The sequence below is a fragment of the Cloeon dipterum genome, chromosome 1 (assembly GCF_949628265.1).
Source record: "Cloeon dipterum chromosome 1, ieCloDipt1.1, whole genome shotgun sequence".
Taxonomy (NCBI): Eukaryota; Metazoa; Arthropoda; class Insecta; order Ephemeroptera; family Baetidae; genus Cloeon; species Cloeon dipterum.
In genome coordinates this window covers 8,816,261-8,834,761 of record NC_088786.1, presented here as the reverse complement: position 1 = coordinate 8,834,761, position 18,501 = coordinate 8,816,261, and the positions used below count along the sequence as shown (strand labels likewise).

Genomic DNA, 18,501 nt, shown 5'->3' with positions numbered 1-18,501 from the left:
TATGCCTATTGAATTTTTCACTGTTCACATATCCTATCAGATAAAACAATGTAAGACTTTTCGTTGATCACATCTTTTATTACAGGTTTTGATATTTTACTTTTTCCAAGAAGTGGTGCACGTGACAACAGGGAATAAGCATCCATGGTTAAGCGTGTGCATTTTGGCCCGAATAGAGGAGAGATGAATAAATTTGATAAAGACTCTCTGGCTGTTATATAGTGTGGAAGCGCTGGAAAAGAAAATAAACCAAAAACAGAATAAATCAATGCATATTAGGGAGCCTTGCGTAATTCTCTGCTTTATGCAAAGTGGCCGACGAAGCTGCGGTCGTTGAATGCCTGAAGCAATCCACGTCCAGCCCGAAATAACAAAAGGAAAAGGTGGCATAAAATTATTTCTCGATTCGAATCGCACGTCACTCCTCGAGTTTTTACAAACGTCTATCTCATTTTAAAACTAAAAGTAAATTTTCGTGCGTCAATGCTAACATTGAGCCACTGAAAATAATTTTTATCTCAACAGACACTTCAGCTGTTGCTTATGAAGTTGGTTTGGGCTACAAAATTTATACTTCCTGATCTTTCAATATAAAATGAAAAATGATAATTTAATTAGCCATAATTACAAATTTTCAAGCTCAAACTGAATCAAATTTATGAAAAAATATATTTTAAATTAATTTTACCTGTGCGACAAGTCCGTCTGACGCCCTTCGTCCCTCCCTGAAGTCGACGGGCGACCTGGTGGCCGTCCTTCCGGCGCCGATGGGGTTGTGTCTGAGCAGGACGCGTCCGACGGGTGCGATGGCGCTGACGCTGGCGCCGTGGTGCGTCGGCGTCGTGGGCGACGTGCACGACGGCAGGCTGGCGGCCAGTTCCGTGTCCAGTGCGCACTCCAGGCTATCAAACGGCGAGAAAGACGTCGACGCCTGCAGGCAAAAAGAGGATTTAGATTTGTGGAAATAATTAATACTTTTTTGCTGTATCTCTCCTGATAGTTTTATTACTTATAGCAGGTACCCAGTTTTTCCCGTTTGTATTATTTCACCGATTTTTAATTTAACTTAATTTCATCTACAGGATCAGCTTAAAAAACTAATAGCCAAAGCATGAATAGTTGAATAGTACAAAAATTAAATTTAAACTATAAAATCTTGCATTAAATATGTCCCCTTACCCCAATTTAAATTAAAATATAATCAAATAAATTTCACAATCTTTAAACCATTAATACATAAATTTGAGAAAAAAAAACTTACAAAAAATATGGATGATCGAATAAAGCTTGAAATTGAGTTTCATTTCAGTTAGTGGATTTATAAAGACACTAGAATTAAATTTTACAAAGCTTAAAATAGAAATTAATAATATCTAGATGAAATTAATCCTCCTAATTGTATGAGATCTCTAAATCTAAATTATTTGTAATTTGATATATTTTTTTTCATATTTTACATCTTTTAGTCACAAAAGATAATTATACAAAATTGATAAAATCGGAATCGATATGTACAGTTATAAAATATAATTTTAACTCGAAATCTTATTTTACCTGAGAAGCGCCCGAGTCTGAGCTGAGGTGGTGCGAGAGTCCGGTGGCAGGCGCGGAGTTGAGCTCTGCGAGGGGCGCGTCGGCCTCCGGATCGGTCTCGACGCCCTCGTCCGTCGAGCTGTGCGTGCTGCTGGAGAAGTTCGGCGCCGTCGGCGGCACCCGCTGCATGAATCCACGCGCCGGCGACGTCGCCATGCTGTCCAGCTTGCGCATCGCCTGCTCAGCGATGCTGCTCGGCCGCCGCCGCTGCGTCTCCAGCGACGGCGGCGGCGGCGCGTGCGGCGCCGCTGAGTTCGAGGTCGGCGCCCCGGTGCGGTGCTGCCGCACCCGCTCCAGCAGCAGGTAGTATATGGCCGCGTGGTGGTCGTAGCTGCTGTTGTTCAGCGACTGCGTAACAAATGGAAATATTCGAATGAGTTTTTTTTGAATAAAATTAACTAATTAAAAACAAATATGAATGAAGAAATTCGCAACTGAATTTGAAATCAGTTTTCTTGTTTTTAATTTTGCCCCAATTAACTTCCCTGAAACATTCTCCCTTTAAATGAAAAGTCCGGGTTGTTAGTAAATTTTTCCCTTATAGATTAATAACGATTTTAGATATTGAGAAGGAAATTAAATATTACGCCAAACAAAGAGTTTTTTATTTTTGCAATCCTAATGTTTAAGTTATATTGGAATATTTATTTTTCACGGCATACCATCTCAGAATCGTACGAAATTATAAATAAGATGCAAAAATTGCAACATCAATTAATATAGTGATTTTTTTCAGCTCCGAGGCCATACTAGTTAATCCAGAATTCCCCTCCAGTTTCTAAAAAAAATGTTTTTCTCTCCTTTCTCCTTGTCATATTCTTTGCGTAATGTGTGAATAGTAAGGGTCAAAACAATTCCATAACGTTATATAATATACACTTATTTTATTGTTCGTGTGAAACAATGAAGATAACAAAAGCAGTTAAATATCAATGTCATCAATGTATGTACATTGAAACATAATACTCTCATTAAATGATATAAAATGAACAGCTCGTTCATATAATCGGCCTTTATTGTGCGGGCTGATTTGCGTCTACATGTGACGCTCTTGCATTGCAATGACAATTCCATTTGGATTTGGGAGCATTGCGAAAGCCTTCCGAATTGTTACTTGCTGGTTTGCGCCTATCAATCTAATATGTTTCAATAAAAGACCCCAGTGCGGAGACAGGAACTCGAACTGGTCCATTTCTAGACTGGGATTTCTCCAATGAGGCCCATGTGCACATGTTATTCATTTGGGCGCGAGTTGTTCGCGATCAGGGCGTCGCCCATCTAATTAAACGAAAAAAATTGTCCAATTCAAATTAATTGCAACTCACCTCTTTGGTTTTGGCGGCGTCGATTCCGAGGCTCTGCATGAGTCTGAGGATTTGCTCGTTGGGTTCTCCGGAGGGTTGGTTTGAGCTGGGCAGCAGTCGGGGCGGTCCCTCCGCCACCATCCACCGGTGCTTCTTCACCTGCTCCACTGTGAACCGCTTCTCTGGCGCCAGCACCAGCATTTTGCGGATCAGTGACTCGCACTCTGCAACAACACGCGGACAAAAGCCGCCTCCGTCAATATTCGCAATTTTCATCGCCGAAAACGCACTGCGCCGTGAAATCCGCGCTGAAAAGCTTTTGCGCCCAAATGCCTTTCGCTCACTTTTTAGCCAGCGGACTTCGCAACGCATTTATAGGTTCCAATTTGCTTGTTAAAAACGCATCTCTGATCCGCTGTCACGAATTTATTTCAGAAGTTTGTTTTTGGATTCTATTCTTCTCGTCAACCAAACACATGATGTGATATATATTTCTAGCGTGTAGGATTTCAATAAAATTTGCATGATTCTCTTTTAAAATTCTGAAGTTTTAATTTTTGTAAACATAAAGAGTTTGAGCTGGTTATTGAAATCTAGTGTTAATTTTATTGGTGTTTCAATTTATGTTTAATGAATATATGAAATAAAAACTGTTACACATTAAGATTATTTTTAAAATATTTCTAAAAGTCCTAAATGTTAAATTTTGTTTATTTTTAATTAAATTGTAGTTTACGGAATGATTATCAATAAATTTAGAGGGCCAAGGAATTGTAAAAATTACTAAACTATGTTTTTATAAATTATTCGGCATTGATGATAAATGAGGGATTTTTATTGTGCTTTCTTATTTATTTCGGTACACCAAACGAGCTCAAATCACTCAATTTTAAGACTTTTGAGCCACATACCAAATGCTTCAAAACCGTTTTCTGTATTAAACGCAATTTAAAAGAGTGATTTTTAAATCTCTTGGTTCTACAAAGAAAATCGCTCTGGAAAAAACCCGTCTAAAATTGCACCTCTTTCTTTTTATTAATTAAATAGCTATTTTCCCATCTCTGTATTAAGCTTATTCATTCTTAATCTTTTGTGCCTGCTCTAAAAGAAATATGCAATTCATTTCCGCTACGTGCCCGTAATTTTATTTGCAACACAAGAAGTAAGTGAAAATGACAAAATAGGATCTCGATTCAATTCTAAAAGAATTAAATTTATATATAGTGTCGTCATGTCGCGCAGTAAAGGAGAGAAAAAGAGAAAATGCACACTTTTGTGCTCGCTGCGAAAGCTTCTGGTCCTTTTGATGTTGTTTGCCGAGTTCGCTGCTCTTGTCACATAATCCAATCCACCCACCCACCGACCTCCGAGGCCGCACCAAGAAAGAGAGCTGGCGAACGTGTGCAGTCCTGTTTGAGCCACTTACCCTCGTCACTCTTCACAAATCAATATCCATCTCGGCTTTATCGAGAGCAACTCGGCTCTCTGTCTCGTTTCTCTTCATTTTGCAGACGCATGAATGAAAAAAGCAGGAAAATTGTGACATGCAAAATGCCCTTTTTCATTCGCGAATGCTCTCAAAAGAAATAACTGCGACGATCCGCGAGAAAGCGGCTTAGGAAATTGATTCGGGCTGTTGGCATTGGCTCTCCAATGCTTATTCGGCTGATTTGCTTCCTCTACTTTTTGTGGCATGCTCCATTATGACAAATTTGATACAAATTGGTGTGATAATATTTATTGACGTGTGCTTTTATGTTTCTCTTCCAATTGACCTCATTGCAGAAAGTCGTGAAATGCACGTACAGCATATTTATGCAAGACATTGCAAAATTTAAAGATTTTTGCAAAAAAGGTATTTAAGCTATGAAAATATGCTGAAAATTTAGAAATGTCCAAAAGTTTGTTCAGAAATGCTCCATATTCTTTCAAGTTCTGTGCGAGTCTTTAAATCTGCCAACCACCAGACGCTACACTACCAGCTTTTATGAAGTTCTTAAGCTGATCCTGATTTTTACCGTCCATTTGAAAGTTTTCCAAGCTCAAGAAAATAACGATTTGGTCCAAATAAACATAGAATACGAATTTTCCAAAGTCTGATGCTTCTAAAATGAACTCGTAATTTAATTTTCCTTGAATTCTTAAAATAAAACTTTCTGGTAAGTTTTTTAAATCAGCACACTTAGTAGAAATGTCTGCAATTAATTTCATAGAATTTTCAGCCATTTGAAAAATTCTTCAAGTGGAGAACTCTACAGATAAATTACGACAAACTCGACTTGAAGTAATATCTGCTTCACGTTCAGTTTCTCCCTGGCCGCATATTCCACGGTCTATAAAAATAAGCGCCGCTGCTTCGCCGGCCTACTCCAGGCTCGTGCAGAATTCAATGCTGCACGCGGCATTTTTTCCCTTGCGAAAATTCTCGGCGGCGCGACAGAAAGACTCGACACAGGCCTGCCTTGTATTTTTATTTATGCAGTCTGCTTCTGCTTGCTTGCTTACTTCAATCAAAAAGCGGATTCGAGGGGGGAAAGCACTCTCAAGAAAAATCCAGCGCAGACGACACCCTTTTTACCCGGCGCCAAATAATGAGAGTGGCGCGCGGCGCGCTGCCTTTGCCGTACGTGTTTTTATAAAAGGTATCGATTTTCGGCGAATTATTTGGGTTCGATTCGGGAGTGTGTGAGAGTGTGTTGCGGCTCGGCTCAGAACGCGCTCTCATTACGCTTTGACGCCACCTTGATCGATTTGCCGTAAATTCGGTCACGCATCCCAATGAATTTTTTACGCCAGGCGAGAAAGGTACGGGAGCTGTTGTTCTACCCTTACAAAACTTGACACAAAATAAAAAACAAAACGTAGTACCACCCAAAAGGTATATTTTTTCAATTTTTACAATGTTTGAGCAATGCAGGAGATACGAAAACAGTTCAACCGAACAACAAGCTAATAAATAAAGTATAATTTCAAAATGGCAACTTGTTAAAATCCTCAGAACTCAAGGATAAGATGTTGTTCAGCGTCAGTTTGTTCTTTTGACAGGAGTTGACGCATGAATGATAAAGTGTTTAATAATTAAGGCTCATTATCTGTCTTTCACAGACCACCTTTTTGGTTTTGTTGTGGGACAGGCACGTCTCAAACTTTGGCGCGTAGAAAAGTCTAAAAATAATCAACCGCGTTCTTTCCTTCCTGCTGGAACCGTCTGAATTGCACAGCTTCCCTCGCCAGCAGACATCTAAACTGTACAACAACTTGCGAATCTGATGGAGCTTTGGTGCCTAACAAGTTCTCTTGTACGCTGTAATTCCCTCTCGATCGCAAGCAAGCCGTACAAAAACTGGCGAGCCCCGAGGTTTTCCATTTCCAAAGACGGCGGGCGTCTCTTTGTAACCATAAACTTTTCATCGCCGAGTAGAAAATGGAAACTTGTTTCGCTCGCGGCATTAAAAATAAAATGTAGTACTATGTAAAGAGTGCCCATTAAGGAAAGAGTTAGATAATTATCTCATTTTTTTCAGATTGTATCTCCCTCTTGACGTCAAATGATTGTTATCTATTAATCTCAGTCTTTAAAAATATATTATGTTGTTATTACATAACTTCGATTATTCTTGGTGAACGCGTGTTCTCCTAGAAAAAAAATAGAAAAGAAATAAATGTCAAGAAAATTACCATCTGCAAAGTGTTTAGTGCTTATTTTAAGCCAGGAAATATACGATGGCACCAACAGTACCATATCACCATTGTTGATTACAGTGAATTTAGGCCACTTTTATGACCGTTATAATTTCAAATCAAATTCTACTATCGTGCATCCGGGTCGTAAAAAGATTAAAATGTGCATAAAACTAAAATCGTTTCAACCATTGACGGTAAAACGTTTAAATAAATTTTTTTAATCAAAATTTCTATATTTAACTGAATTTGATTTTGACGCACAGATGAAATTAATGTCACGCGACAGGTTGCAGCGCATATAAATATATTATATTGCTCAGAAATTGGAGTGAAAGTTTCGAGCACGATTTCATAATGAAGCATGGTAATTTCAAATACAAAATTAATGCTACAAATTTCAAGTTCAACTTTGTTTCTCTCGGCAGTATAATACTCCTAACAGTTTTGGCAGACAAGTTTTTAAATTTCTAAGCAGATTTCTTATACTCTAGCAACCATCATCCTTGATTATAACGCAGCCTCTTAATTTAACGTTGAATGACAAAAACGGCAAAAAAGGAAAAAAACAATAGCATTGTTTTTGGAAAAAAGACCGTGTTTTTTTATCACATTGTTCCCAACATTTTGAATTTAAGCGGTGGGAAGTGCCAATTTTGGGATCTTGAACGCCAAAAATGGTAAATTTTGTTAAATTGAAAACTTTGCATGGTCAAAAAATTTAGAAATTACATCAAATCATCTTTTCTCCTTATTTCCAACTTAGCAAGCAATAAAATTGACTGATTTTTGTAAGTATTTCAGTCTTTCAACGATGATCAAGCTTGAGCAAGATCTGTTGACGGCAACATCTCTGATCTAACGAACAACATCGAGATAAAAAAAAAATGTGAAAAACGTTTTCAAATGGCAATTTTGGTAATTTTTATTCCACTACTCAAACAAATTTTATCAAGCTTGAATTACGAGTGATGCGTGGGAAAAATCTCTAGTCTCATAGAGCAACAGTTTGACGTGCAGTATGTTAAAAGGCTACACGTCTCTTAATTCGTCCTCAAATTTCATGATTTGTTTTGATATTTCACTCTAGTTACGCACATGTTTCATCGTAAACTACCCAACAATGTAAAATATTTGCCTATGCGATCGCTGGGGGGTGTCTAATTCTGAGTGGCGTCGGAATGACGTCACTGCGAGAGTGAATGCCGCTTTTTCACGAGACGCCGGCGAATAACGAGCCTCGCATGCCGCAAAATACGGCCGAGTTATCGGGGGTGGCTTCAGGCAGCAAAGACGGCGGGGTGGTTCTCTGACGCAGGCACCCGCGCCCCGTGACGTCAGCGGCAGCAGCGCGATCGCCCTTCGCAACGCGCGCTCGGCTGCCGGGCGCAGTTCGCCAACCACTTTGCGCTCATTATCGGCCACGCCGAGTCAACTCAATTTTACCCTACCGTACACACACACATACACACACACACACATTGAGCTGCATGCACCGGGCAAACCCAAACTGTGTAACGATTTTCTCCCTCTGCAAAAAAGGAATGAAAGAATAATTGCTTTTAGCTGATGGCATTGTTCATTGATCTCTACTGGGAAATTGTGGCGTTTGAAAAATCATTTAGTTATCTTTCTTGTATATAAATTGGTAATTCACGAAATTAGGATGGATCAAGCGTTTCAAACACAACAAAAAACACTAAAACTTTTTAAGTCTTCAAAAATGGCTATATATCACTTTGAATCTTTCAAAATATGAAAAGCACCACCGTTAATTTAAAAATTTTGGATGCATAATGTGTTTTTAGATTCAAATAATTCTTCCACTGGATTCTAAGCGAAAAAGTGATTTCATTTGTTATGTTAAACCTTAATCAGTTCAGGGAATCGCGGCAGAAAGGGGAAAAACTAATTTTCAAGACAAAAATATCTTTGCTGCCGTCATCAACCAAACTGATTTCGGTTCTCAGTTCTCGGCTCACCAAATGAAATATGATTCAGACGTCAAGAATGCACAGTAGCAGGATTGAAGATAAAATTGCAGTTCATATATGTACCCGAAAATTTTAAATGAATTTTTAGTGGGTTGCGTAGGTTGGAACACTAAGAATATTTTAATATTTTGTTCGATAATTTCAACTTGATATCTTCGGCCCTATTTAGACTACTATTAAGACGTATAGAGAGCAGTCTATATGGCTTTTATAGCACTTCATATTGGTTAAAATAAATAGAAAATCGAAAAAATGAATAAAGAAATTAAAATTATACTTATCCGCGCAGAGCTGACAATGAGCAAATTTCGTACATTTTAATTTCATTTAGAATTACCTTCGTTATATGCATTACCTTATAATTTCTGATTGGTTAAAAATAATGTTGATATATATGTGAAATTGATCCAGAAGTTCATTCATTCGTATTTTCTTTGTCATTTTTTATCTGGAGACTTCGAAGTAAAAAAATATTTTTCCTCGTAATAATGCTAATTAAATTAAATAATTCTGATTGTAACACTAAAATTATCGATTTAAGGCAAACATTTTGACATCAGACGTTGATGGATGATCTTGTGAAGCTGAACAGCAGTAAAACATTTCTGTATGTGTTTGAAAAATTTAATTGGCTCTTAATAATATTATAGAAAGAATGCCAAATTCATTTCAACCATTGAAAATTTGTCTCAATGAACCTTCTGATTTCAATTTTGAAAAAGCGTTTTCAATATCATCATACCCATCAGAAATTTGCAACCATGAATGTGTGATATCGATTGACAGGATATTTACAAAAGACAGCATGAAACCGAGGCTTTATTAATGAAAAGTCAACACGATGCATGCAGCTTTACAACTTCCTCCTTTTTAATCTTTATTCCCTACAAGTTCTGGCTTCACAGTTTAGCCCTCTATTTCTTGGAAACACACAACTTTATTCGGAATTGATAAAAAAACGTCCAGGATTTAGTTCAAGCGTTTTTCCATATAATGTTAATCAAATAGACCGGATGGATAAAACAATTAAAAATCAAATTGATATCGATATATTATTAACAACTTCTCTGCCACTGAATATAATCCGAATATTGATTAACCTTTATTCCTCAAACTTTGATTCCGCTAAATTCCCCTCTCCTGAATTTATCGAGTTTTCTCTAAACAACCTACTTGACATTCAGCTAATTTGAAATTTCCGCATCAGTGACATACGTTTTGCTCTCTCGCTTTTATGACATTCATATACCGTTGTATTTCAGCACCGGTGTGGCTTGCCTACTGAACCTCAAGAGCATTTTTCATATTTTTCTTTGCTCAACTCGCAATGCAGCCAGACGAGTGGAATGAAAGAAAAAGAATCGTTTTCATTTCTTCCTCAGTTGGAGAGCTTTTCTCTCATTTGAAGAGGCTTGCTTGCGGCCAGTCAATATGAAATTTTCCATTTAGCGGTGCTCGCATTTCTTGGCACGAAACAAAAGTCAGCCAACGAAAGGCAATTTATTTTCCCATCACGAAGAGAATTGGAGCAAGAGGCAATTAAAATTCCTTACCTGAGCTCATGAAATAGGGTATCCTGAACCTTCCCGACAAAACTCTGTCCCTGAGTGACTGAAGGGTGGGCCCGTCAAAAGGTAAGGCCCCGCACACCAAAACGTATAAAACTACACCCAGGCTCTGAAACACAGAAAATTACAAATCAATCAATAATTCAAAAATATTAAGATCAAAGGACCCCTAGATTGACGCCATTTTGCGGTATCAATAGATTAAATTTTATCAAATTTTTGTTTTATAACAAACATTCTCGTCTTCATTAGACATTCAAGCCGAGCAATCATTTTAATAATTAAAAATAGCGTCAATCTATCAATTCAGGGGTCTTTAAAGAGAGGAATGGTGAACATTTTTTATTACATAATCCATAAAATATTTTCGGGACAGATTAGGTTGTTGACCAATATCGCACGTTTGAATAAATTTTTGCCTACTATGTATGGTTACAATTATTTTTAAAACGTTAGCCATTATTAGAAGGCTTTTAAACAATGAAAATCCAGTAAGAGAATAGTATGAATATATTTATCTCCTATATGACATAGTGCTCGGTCTGGCTGTTTTGATTGAATGACTCACCCAAATATCGATTTCTGGCCCCGTGTACTTCTTGCCCTCAAAGACCTCGGGCGCTGCGTAAGGGGGTGAGCCACACCACGTGGCCAGCTGACCGGTGGGGGAGAAGTAGTTGCTGAAGCCAAAGTCGGCAATCTTGATATTCATGTTGGCATCCAACAAGAGATTTTCTGCCTGAAATGACAAGAGAAAACTCTCAGGACAGCTCTCGCCAGAAGTTTATGCAATTTATCATGCTGGCACTCGCGAAAAGGTTTTGTTTGTCAGCTATTTCGTTCTAGGACAGTGCTACAGAGAAAAACACAAAAGATAATTTTGAATAACCGAAATTAAAAAGATAATTGTGGCAGAATGTACAGAAGCAATCGTTAATTTATTATTTTGTAGTTTTTGGTGATTCCCAGAACTTTTCAATAGTTTTAATGAGAAAATCTTAACGCAGATCAAGTAAAGTTAAAATTTGGGTCGTATCAACCCATTTTTTAAATTTATGAGACAATTAATCGCTAAAAATAGAGATGTAAGATCTCATTGTCACTATGTGGCAATAATGCCCTTCTTTCCAAATAATGTTTTGTCCTTCATCTCGCTGCAGTAAGTTTGAGATAATGGAAAATTGAGAAATCGGTGTTGTAAATTACGCGATGGAGCGCGCGTTTATTTTCTAGCCGCAGAAGAGCGTGCACTGCTGATATAGCTCTATGTGCTCAATCGGCATGTCCGCAGTGCACCTACCTCTCCGTGTATTTCTTCACTTGGTTAGCACCAGGTGTACAAGATTGTGATATGTGCATATTTGTCGTCGGCTAGTACACTATGTACTTGGCACCACCACGATCTCTCTCTCTCTCTCTCTCTCTCTCTCTCTCTCTCTCTCTCTCTCGCTCCCTCCTCATTGACGTCATTCAAGACAAGATTTTGTGCCGCAAAGTGAGCGTAAACAATGCAAATACCTCCTGGTCTGATAAAACAGGCCCATATCTGCGTGTGTGTTTTCGTGCCTATCTCGATATACACAGCCCAAACTGCTCAACAACAAAAAATTATACCGCCAGCGTCGTCACGACCGACAAATAATTTTCACGTGTAATGAGCATGTCTTATTTAGATCAAATGATTATTCAGATATCAATTTCAGGGTCTTGCTATAATTTTTTAAATTCCAATTAAAAAATTGCGTGCAACAGTATGTGCAGCTTTTTGATATTGATAACATAAGGAATATTTTTGTTGTTGTTTTTCTTAGCTGACTTTTTGATCCAAAATATCGTTTACGCAGAGACATTTGAGCTGTTATGCAAGTTCTTTTTTCAGTTTTTTGCAACTTTTAACACGAATTGTGAAGTTTTTTAAGTTTTCCAAAATACATTTGAGGAACGAAAAAAATTAAAGGTGGGTCAGAAAGTTTGTATTTTAAGAGTGAATGCTTCCAGAAGGAAAATATTGTCAGCTTGAGCGGATAATAAAAATTTATAATTTTAATATTCTCTTCATTTTGGTAATTAAATTGGGTCCAAAATATTAATTAAGTTCGTTTTGATTAAAAAAAACTGAGTTATACAGTCAATTTTATGTTTGATTTTTTTTCTTCGCTTTAACTTTTTTGAAAAATATAATTTTGCACCCTCTAGACATTTGGTTTCTCTATTATATTTAGCTATTTAAAAATAGCTATTTTAAGGTTCCTGTCTTAATGATTCTTAAACACACTAGCTGAGTCGACAACTTGAAGTTTGTCAATTACTAAAACTCTCAAGCAAAATAGGCAAAATACGATAAATTTTTTTATTTTCCTATTTCCTCGTTTGATTTTCTGGTCAGACCAAGACTGAGTCAGTCTGTGCCATTTCTGGCAGACAAGAAACCAAATAATGCTGCCTGGTTAAAACTAAGCTCCATAAAAAATGCAAACAGAAGCAAAAATTATTAAATTTTTCAATATAAATTTGACTTAAAAACAAAAGTTTAAAAGGCAAGAACGTAGAAAAATATTTGACGTTTCTAATTATCCCTGGAAAACTGGAAATGAGAAACAATTGGAATTTTGGAATCGGCTTAAACAAACAAGCACTTAAAAAACTGTGAAAATGTATTTTTTCAGCCTGTTTGTTACATTTTCCAATTTCTGTGACTGCTAATATCAGAAAAGAGTCCTAAATTCAGGTTAGACCCTGCTCAACACTGAGTTTTGTTTTCTCCTTCGAAACAAATTCATTTTTTCACTTTTTTGTGTGTTCTTTTTTGGTCGAACTTCTAAGAAAACCCCATGCACAAATGCAATCAGGAAAATGACATTAAAAAATGTGTTTGACGTAGGAGACTTTGAAGATAAACAATATCAGGCCCTGCGTGACCTTTCGATATAGCACTTTTACAGGAAAATTAGGAATTCCAAAAGCAGAGACGGAATAAATCGAGATGCATTTACGTCAACGGCGGGAGAAGACGGGAAAACCACGCGGCAAAATTGATCCTCTCACTCACTCAGACATCCACATACACACACACAAACACACACGTGAACAAAATGCGGCAGCTGAGCAGACAAAAAGCGAGCCGCCTGCACTGCCTTGGGTATGCAACCTGCTCGGCGCGGAGGTTGAGCGGGTCAATGCGCTCTCGTTCTATTCAAGGAGAGAAAGAGAAAGAAAGAAAACGGCTTTTGGTTTTCCATCTGGCCAAAAGGAAGCAGCGTTTTTACATTCGCCCGCGGCTGAACACATCAAACATTGTCTGTGCGGGCGGGGCGGCGGATTATTTACTCTGCGCAGCCAGACACGTACCTTGAGATCTCGGTGAACCACATGTCTGTTGTGGCAGTACTCCACTGCTGACAGAATCTGCCAAAATTTACGTCTCGCTTCTCTCTCCGGCATTCGTCCATGCCTGGCTATGTACTCTGAAATCACGCAATTCGTCGGGATTAGCATTAGTCTAGGCTGTGCCATGGAATTCAACGCTTTTTCATCGTTAACAGTCGTTTCAACTACGCAGAGTGTATGAAATTGGCAAAAAAACCGTATTAACCGGAAGAAGACTATCCCATAATATATTAATAATGGATACACTTTAATTTCAAATTCAACTAGTTTTGATGTCGAAATTTTAATACCTATATGGATTAGATATACTATTGCAAATAGCAGATTTACTTCATAATATAATGCTTTTGTAATTGAAAATTAATAAAAATTAAAAAACCTTGTAGAGTTAGATTTTTTGTGAATTCACCTAAGCTCATGAATTTTTAATTCTTTTCAAACGAAAAACTATATTTTAAATTGTGTAGTGAAGTAAATTACAAAAATGTTTCAAACATGCATTTAAAAGTTTTTTTTAATTAAAAAATTGCATTAGGAGTAGATCATATTTAAATTTTGAAAAAATTAAAAAATGCTATGAATGATTTATTTGATGAGTTTATTTTCAAAGTTTTTACTTGAAAAGAGGAAGAAATGTTGTTCAGTTGTTTTTTTAATAAAGTTCTCAAGTCAAAAGCGCCCAACAAAATTTCACTAAAAATAATAAACACTAAATTTTTGCCTATTCTGACCGTTGCAAATGGCTCGATTTCCAATGACTGCTTAAAATTAGAAAATTAGATTAATTTCCCAGAACGATTTAGGCAATTGAGTTTATTCACGGACCACTTTCTCCGTAAAAATTATTATTTCCGTCTGCGCAAATTTAAAAATTTGACATGAAGAAAATGGAGCGCTGCGAATAGTAAACCCCTATTCCCTTTCATCAATTAACTTGAAAAAAATTTCTGACAAATCTGTCCAAACGTACAGCTACTAAAAGGACCTTGTCAGCTAAACAAAAATAGCAAACCTAAGAACGCAGTTTGTGTTTATTTATAATGTTTGCTTCCAAATCCAATTCCATGTTATACACACGCGAATTATTAATAGTCAGGAATTCTGCGCGTCACAAAGTGTCGGATCGGGCCGTACGCACAAGCACACATGTTGTGATAAGTCTCGAAGCAGTTCGGCAAGCAAAACATAATAGAGACGCGCGCGCGAAGCCTTTTGCCTGGCACGCGTCACCCGCTGGCTCGCTGACATCGACTTGAGAGTCTTCCAAAGTCGAATTTTAACTTGGTTGCGTGCAAACAAAAGCACGCGAAAAACTTAATGAGCGCAATCACTGACGCACTTTTTTCGCTTAAAATAAATCGCGAGAAGCCACGAATAACCGAAGTAAAGGGTTTCGTCCTCGACCGTAACGTCACCAAGCGTGCGTTTGCTTGCAGAATTGGATCATGACAAATTAAAAATATTCGCTTCGCTTACCACGTACTAATTTAAAAACTATTAAATACTAATTTAAAATATAAATTTTCCACATTAAATAGAATTTAATCATTATTTTCAGTCATTATATTATTTGGTTTTTGGCATTTATTTTGCAAAATAATTGAAATCAATATAATTATAAATCTCATATACTGACAATTTTTAGGCACTCTGCTGCTATTTAAGGCTTAATCTCGCTTCTGTGCATTTTACACATAAAATTGTTTCTTCTTATGTGCTTACAACAAAAATCACCGTAGAAATTTAAAAGATTATTTTTCAAAATAAAAAAATCATTTTTGGAGTTTCTACGGCGTTTGGCTGCAGCAATTTTAATTGTCAGCTCCTCAAATAATATGCAAAAGTGTAGAATACGCATTGGCAGGATTGAGTCTGAAATCGCAGAGGCACTAAAGTGCTTTCGTAACTGGTAAACTTATTCCTCTGCGAAAAATATTGGAATCAAAGCTCAAATGCGGCGCTCAGTGCAGCGTGATTTTTTTGTATGTATTTGATCGTTTTTGCAGACAGCTGATAGCATTCTATGCCTTTTCTTGCTGTAATTTTTATGTGTTTTTGAATTGTATGACTTTGACAAGAATAAACTACAATACAAAATAAAAGTACAAAAGATTGAAGAACAAACATCCCAATGCTATCTGACTAGGCAGTGCGATAGCTATTAATAATAGTATTGGTAATTTCCCACAGATATGCTACCAAAAAACACCATCAAGTTTATGGGAAACCCATATTAATATCACAGCCCTAACCATAAAAGTTTTACGTCATTGCGGGTGAACAAAATAAGCCCTTTCGAAATAAAAATTGAATAAATTCTAATCTGCGGCACGGGTGCTGAAATTGAAAAGGGACTGAAAATTGGCGTCCGCGTGCGAAAGTTGAACGACCGGCGAGGGACGCTGTCATCTTCGGTGGGACGGGGGCGGTGCTGGCAACCGCCGAGGCTCGTACACATATTTCGCGGCAGAGGCAATTTGCAAACTCATCTGTGCGTCGGCCGCGGTCTTAATGAGTGCGAATCTGTGCGCGCAGGGCAATAATCGGGCGAGAGCGAGGGAGCATAGCGGGCGGAAAGTGCCCAAGAGAGCCGCGCGCGCGGCGAGAAAAGCGCATAAAAGAGGCCAAAATCGATCTACCTCGGGGTGACGTCACGCCACGACTTGCGTCAGCGATTTACTTACTCTCCATACGTGCATGCAATGTCTTTTATATGCGCGTGCGATCTTTTATTATCCCCATCATTGCATCTACCCGGCGAGAGAAAGACGCGCGTCCGCCCGCCCGCCTGGTGGGTGCTTCCAGTGCGAGTGCTGACCACTTTTCGTGGCTGATTCACCCCGAGATAATGCCAGAATTGTTCTCTTGGGAACGCTTGCATAAACTAAATTACTCTATAGAGTGTATAGGCTTGATACTATGCATAATTTACTATTTTAAATTTGGATATTGGACTGTCATTGCACGGTAAAGCTGACAAGTTGTCCAAAATATGGTAAAAGCGTTTATTGATGGAAATAAAAGTCAAAATAAAATTTAAAATGGGTCTTTTTGGAGCCTCAAGACATGGGGCTACCAAAATTTCAGGAAAATCTGCCGACCTTTGCCAAACGATTGAACACTGGACTTATTCTGGCTGAAATTTTTTCCTATTTTTTAAACACGTTATTTCATATTTATCAAAGATTTAGTGTCATTTACCATCTATAGATTATGATTCTAAGCAATGGCTGAACTCGAAATGATCTTAACTCTCGCGAGCAGCTACTTTTTCCAAACAATTCCGCTTAATTTTTTTAATTAATGTGAAAACCCTTTTTGCAATTAAAAATAAAGTCACGGAATATATTGAAGTGAGGACCGATTACTTTTTCAAGAGGACACACGCATCTCTAATTAAAAGCAAAAAAAGGAAAATCTCGTGTTTTAGTCCCGCAATTAGTCAGCGAAACAAAACCACAACAATTAAGGAAAAGAGGTGCTGTAAAGCATTTTATTTTTAATTTCCTCTCGCACTGTGCGTTCCCATTTACGCCAAATTGACAGCGATGTGACGTCAAATAATTTCGCTTCGCTCACATCAGCCAGTGGCAACAAACGCAATCGTGCCCGGCAGGACTCACATCTGATTCATTAAGTGCCGCCGATGTTTGCGTAGGGAGAATCCAGCGGAAATCGTGTCACTTTGTTTGCTCTAGCAAGTTCATGACAGACCGATCGCGACTATTAATTCAAACGGCTCAAAGCCGTAGAAAAATTGTGACTCGTTTCCGTTACTTGCAAAGCTTAAATGTAATGCCTTAGACACGTTTTTTTCTGCGTGCGCTAGCTGATAAATCACGAATTGAATTGCGTCAATGGTTTGGTAACAGTGATATAGCATTATCCGCTCCAGCTGGGTCGCTTCGTATCATACAATTTTAAAAAGATAAAAGCCTGTTGTGAAATCTGTCGATTCGTCCAAACTCGAAAAACGTCAGAGTTTAAAATATAGAGAGCAAAACCAATTTTCAATTCTCAATCGGCTTTATTATTTATTGGAAAATGTTTATGCAATATATTGAGTACCCTGGTAATTTTTCATATTAAAGAATTTATAGGTAGCATCAGGTCATGAACCATTCGCAAGGTTAATTACAAATTAATAATTTATCGAGTTTGCACGTGCAATAAATTTGATGTGTCAAATTTGCATGAAAGTACTTATTTATTATTAGTAAAAGAAAAACCCTGCTGATTTAACCAAGTCCCATGGATATTAGAAAAAATATCCCTCTAGGCTGTCTTCGTTTCTAATCTGCAGTTTTAAAATTCATCAATATAGATGTAACCTTGGCTGACTCGGGGACTATTCGTTCATGAAGACAATACACTTTCACTGAAGGTGAAAAGTGAAATTGCAAATGAATAGGCACTTAGCTATGAGTTCACGCAACAATGAAATACGTCATATACATACTCACCAAAGATTTCTCCCTGACTTGCATATTCAGAGACTATGTAAATCATATTCTTGGTCTCCATCACCTGAAACAAATCGCACTCAAACATTAAAATTAAATATGATATCTACATCTTTAATTCAACTGAACCGGCAATATTAAAATTAGTTTTCAGCGGTCAAAAAATTAAAATTTTCTTATTTTTTGCTTTACAAGCAAATGGATAAATTTTCAGTTCCATCTTTCGAATATTTTTCAATTATATTTAATTAAATTTTACATTTTAGTTAATATATTTAATTTTCCATTTTAAATTATTACTTACTTTCAGATTAATTGCTCAATAAAATAAAAAGCACTTTTTCGATCAATTAATGAGTGGGCAAAACTATATTTTGAGCACGAATCATGCAAAATGAAGCAATGATAAATCGTTCAGTCACCTGAAAGAGAAAACAGGATAGTTCTGTATCTAAACAGTAAAAATTGGTTACATATCCGTGCAAAAGTGCTCTTGTTTTTACACATAAAT

The 18,501-nt window shown here is 37.3% G+C and overlaps 1 protein-coding gene across 1 annotated transcript in view; it reads right to left on the bottom strand.

Annotated features, from left to right (window-relative positions):
• The window catches only part of LOC135934064 (serine/threonine-protein kinase SIK2-like), a 37,095-nt gene that overhangs the window by 4,649 nt on the left and 13,945 nt on the right, over positions 1-18,501 (bottom strand). Inside the window, exons 3-9 of the mRNA XM_065475575.1 lie at positions 17,991-18,054; positions 13,489-13,604; positions 10,709-10,879; positions 10,126-10,249; positions 2,919-3,121; positions 1,555-1,941; positions 689-931 (exon numbers count right to left, since the gene is read on the bottom strand). Coding sequence (XP_065331647.1) covers positions 689-931; positions 1,555-1,941; positions 2,919-3,121; positions 10,126-10,249; positions 10,709-10,879; positions 13,489-13,604; positions 17,991-18,054 — 1,308 coding nt within the window. The remainder of the gene's footprint in view (positions 1-688; positions 932-1,554; positions 1,942-2,918; positions 3,122-10,125; positions 10,250-10,708; positions 10,880-13,488; positions 13,605-17,990; positions 18,055-18,501) is intronic.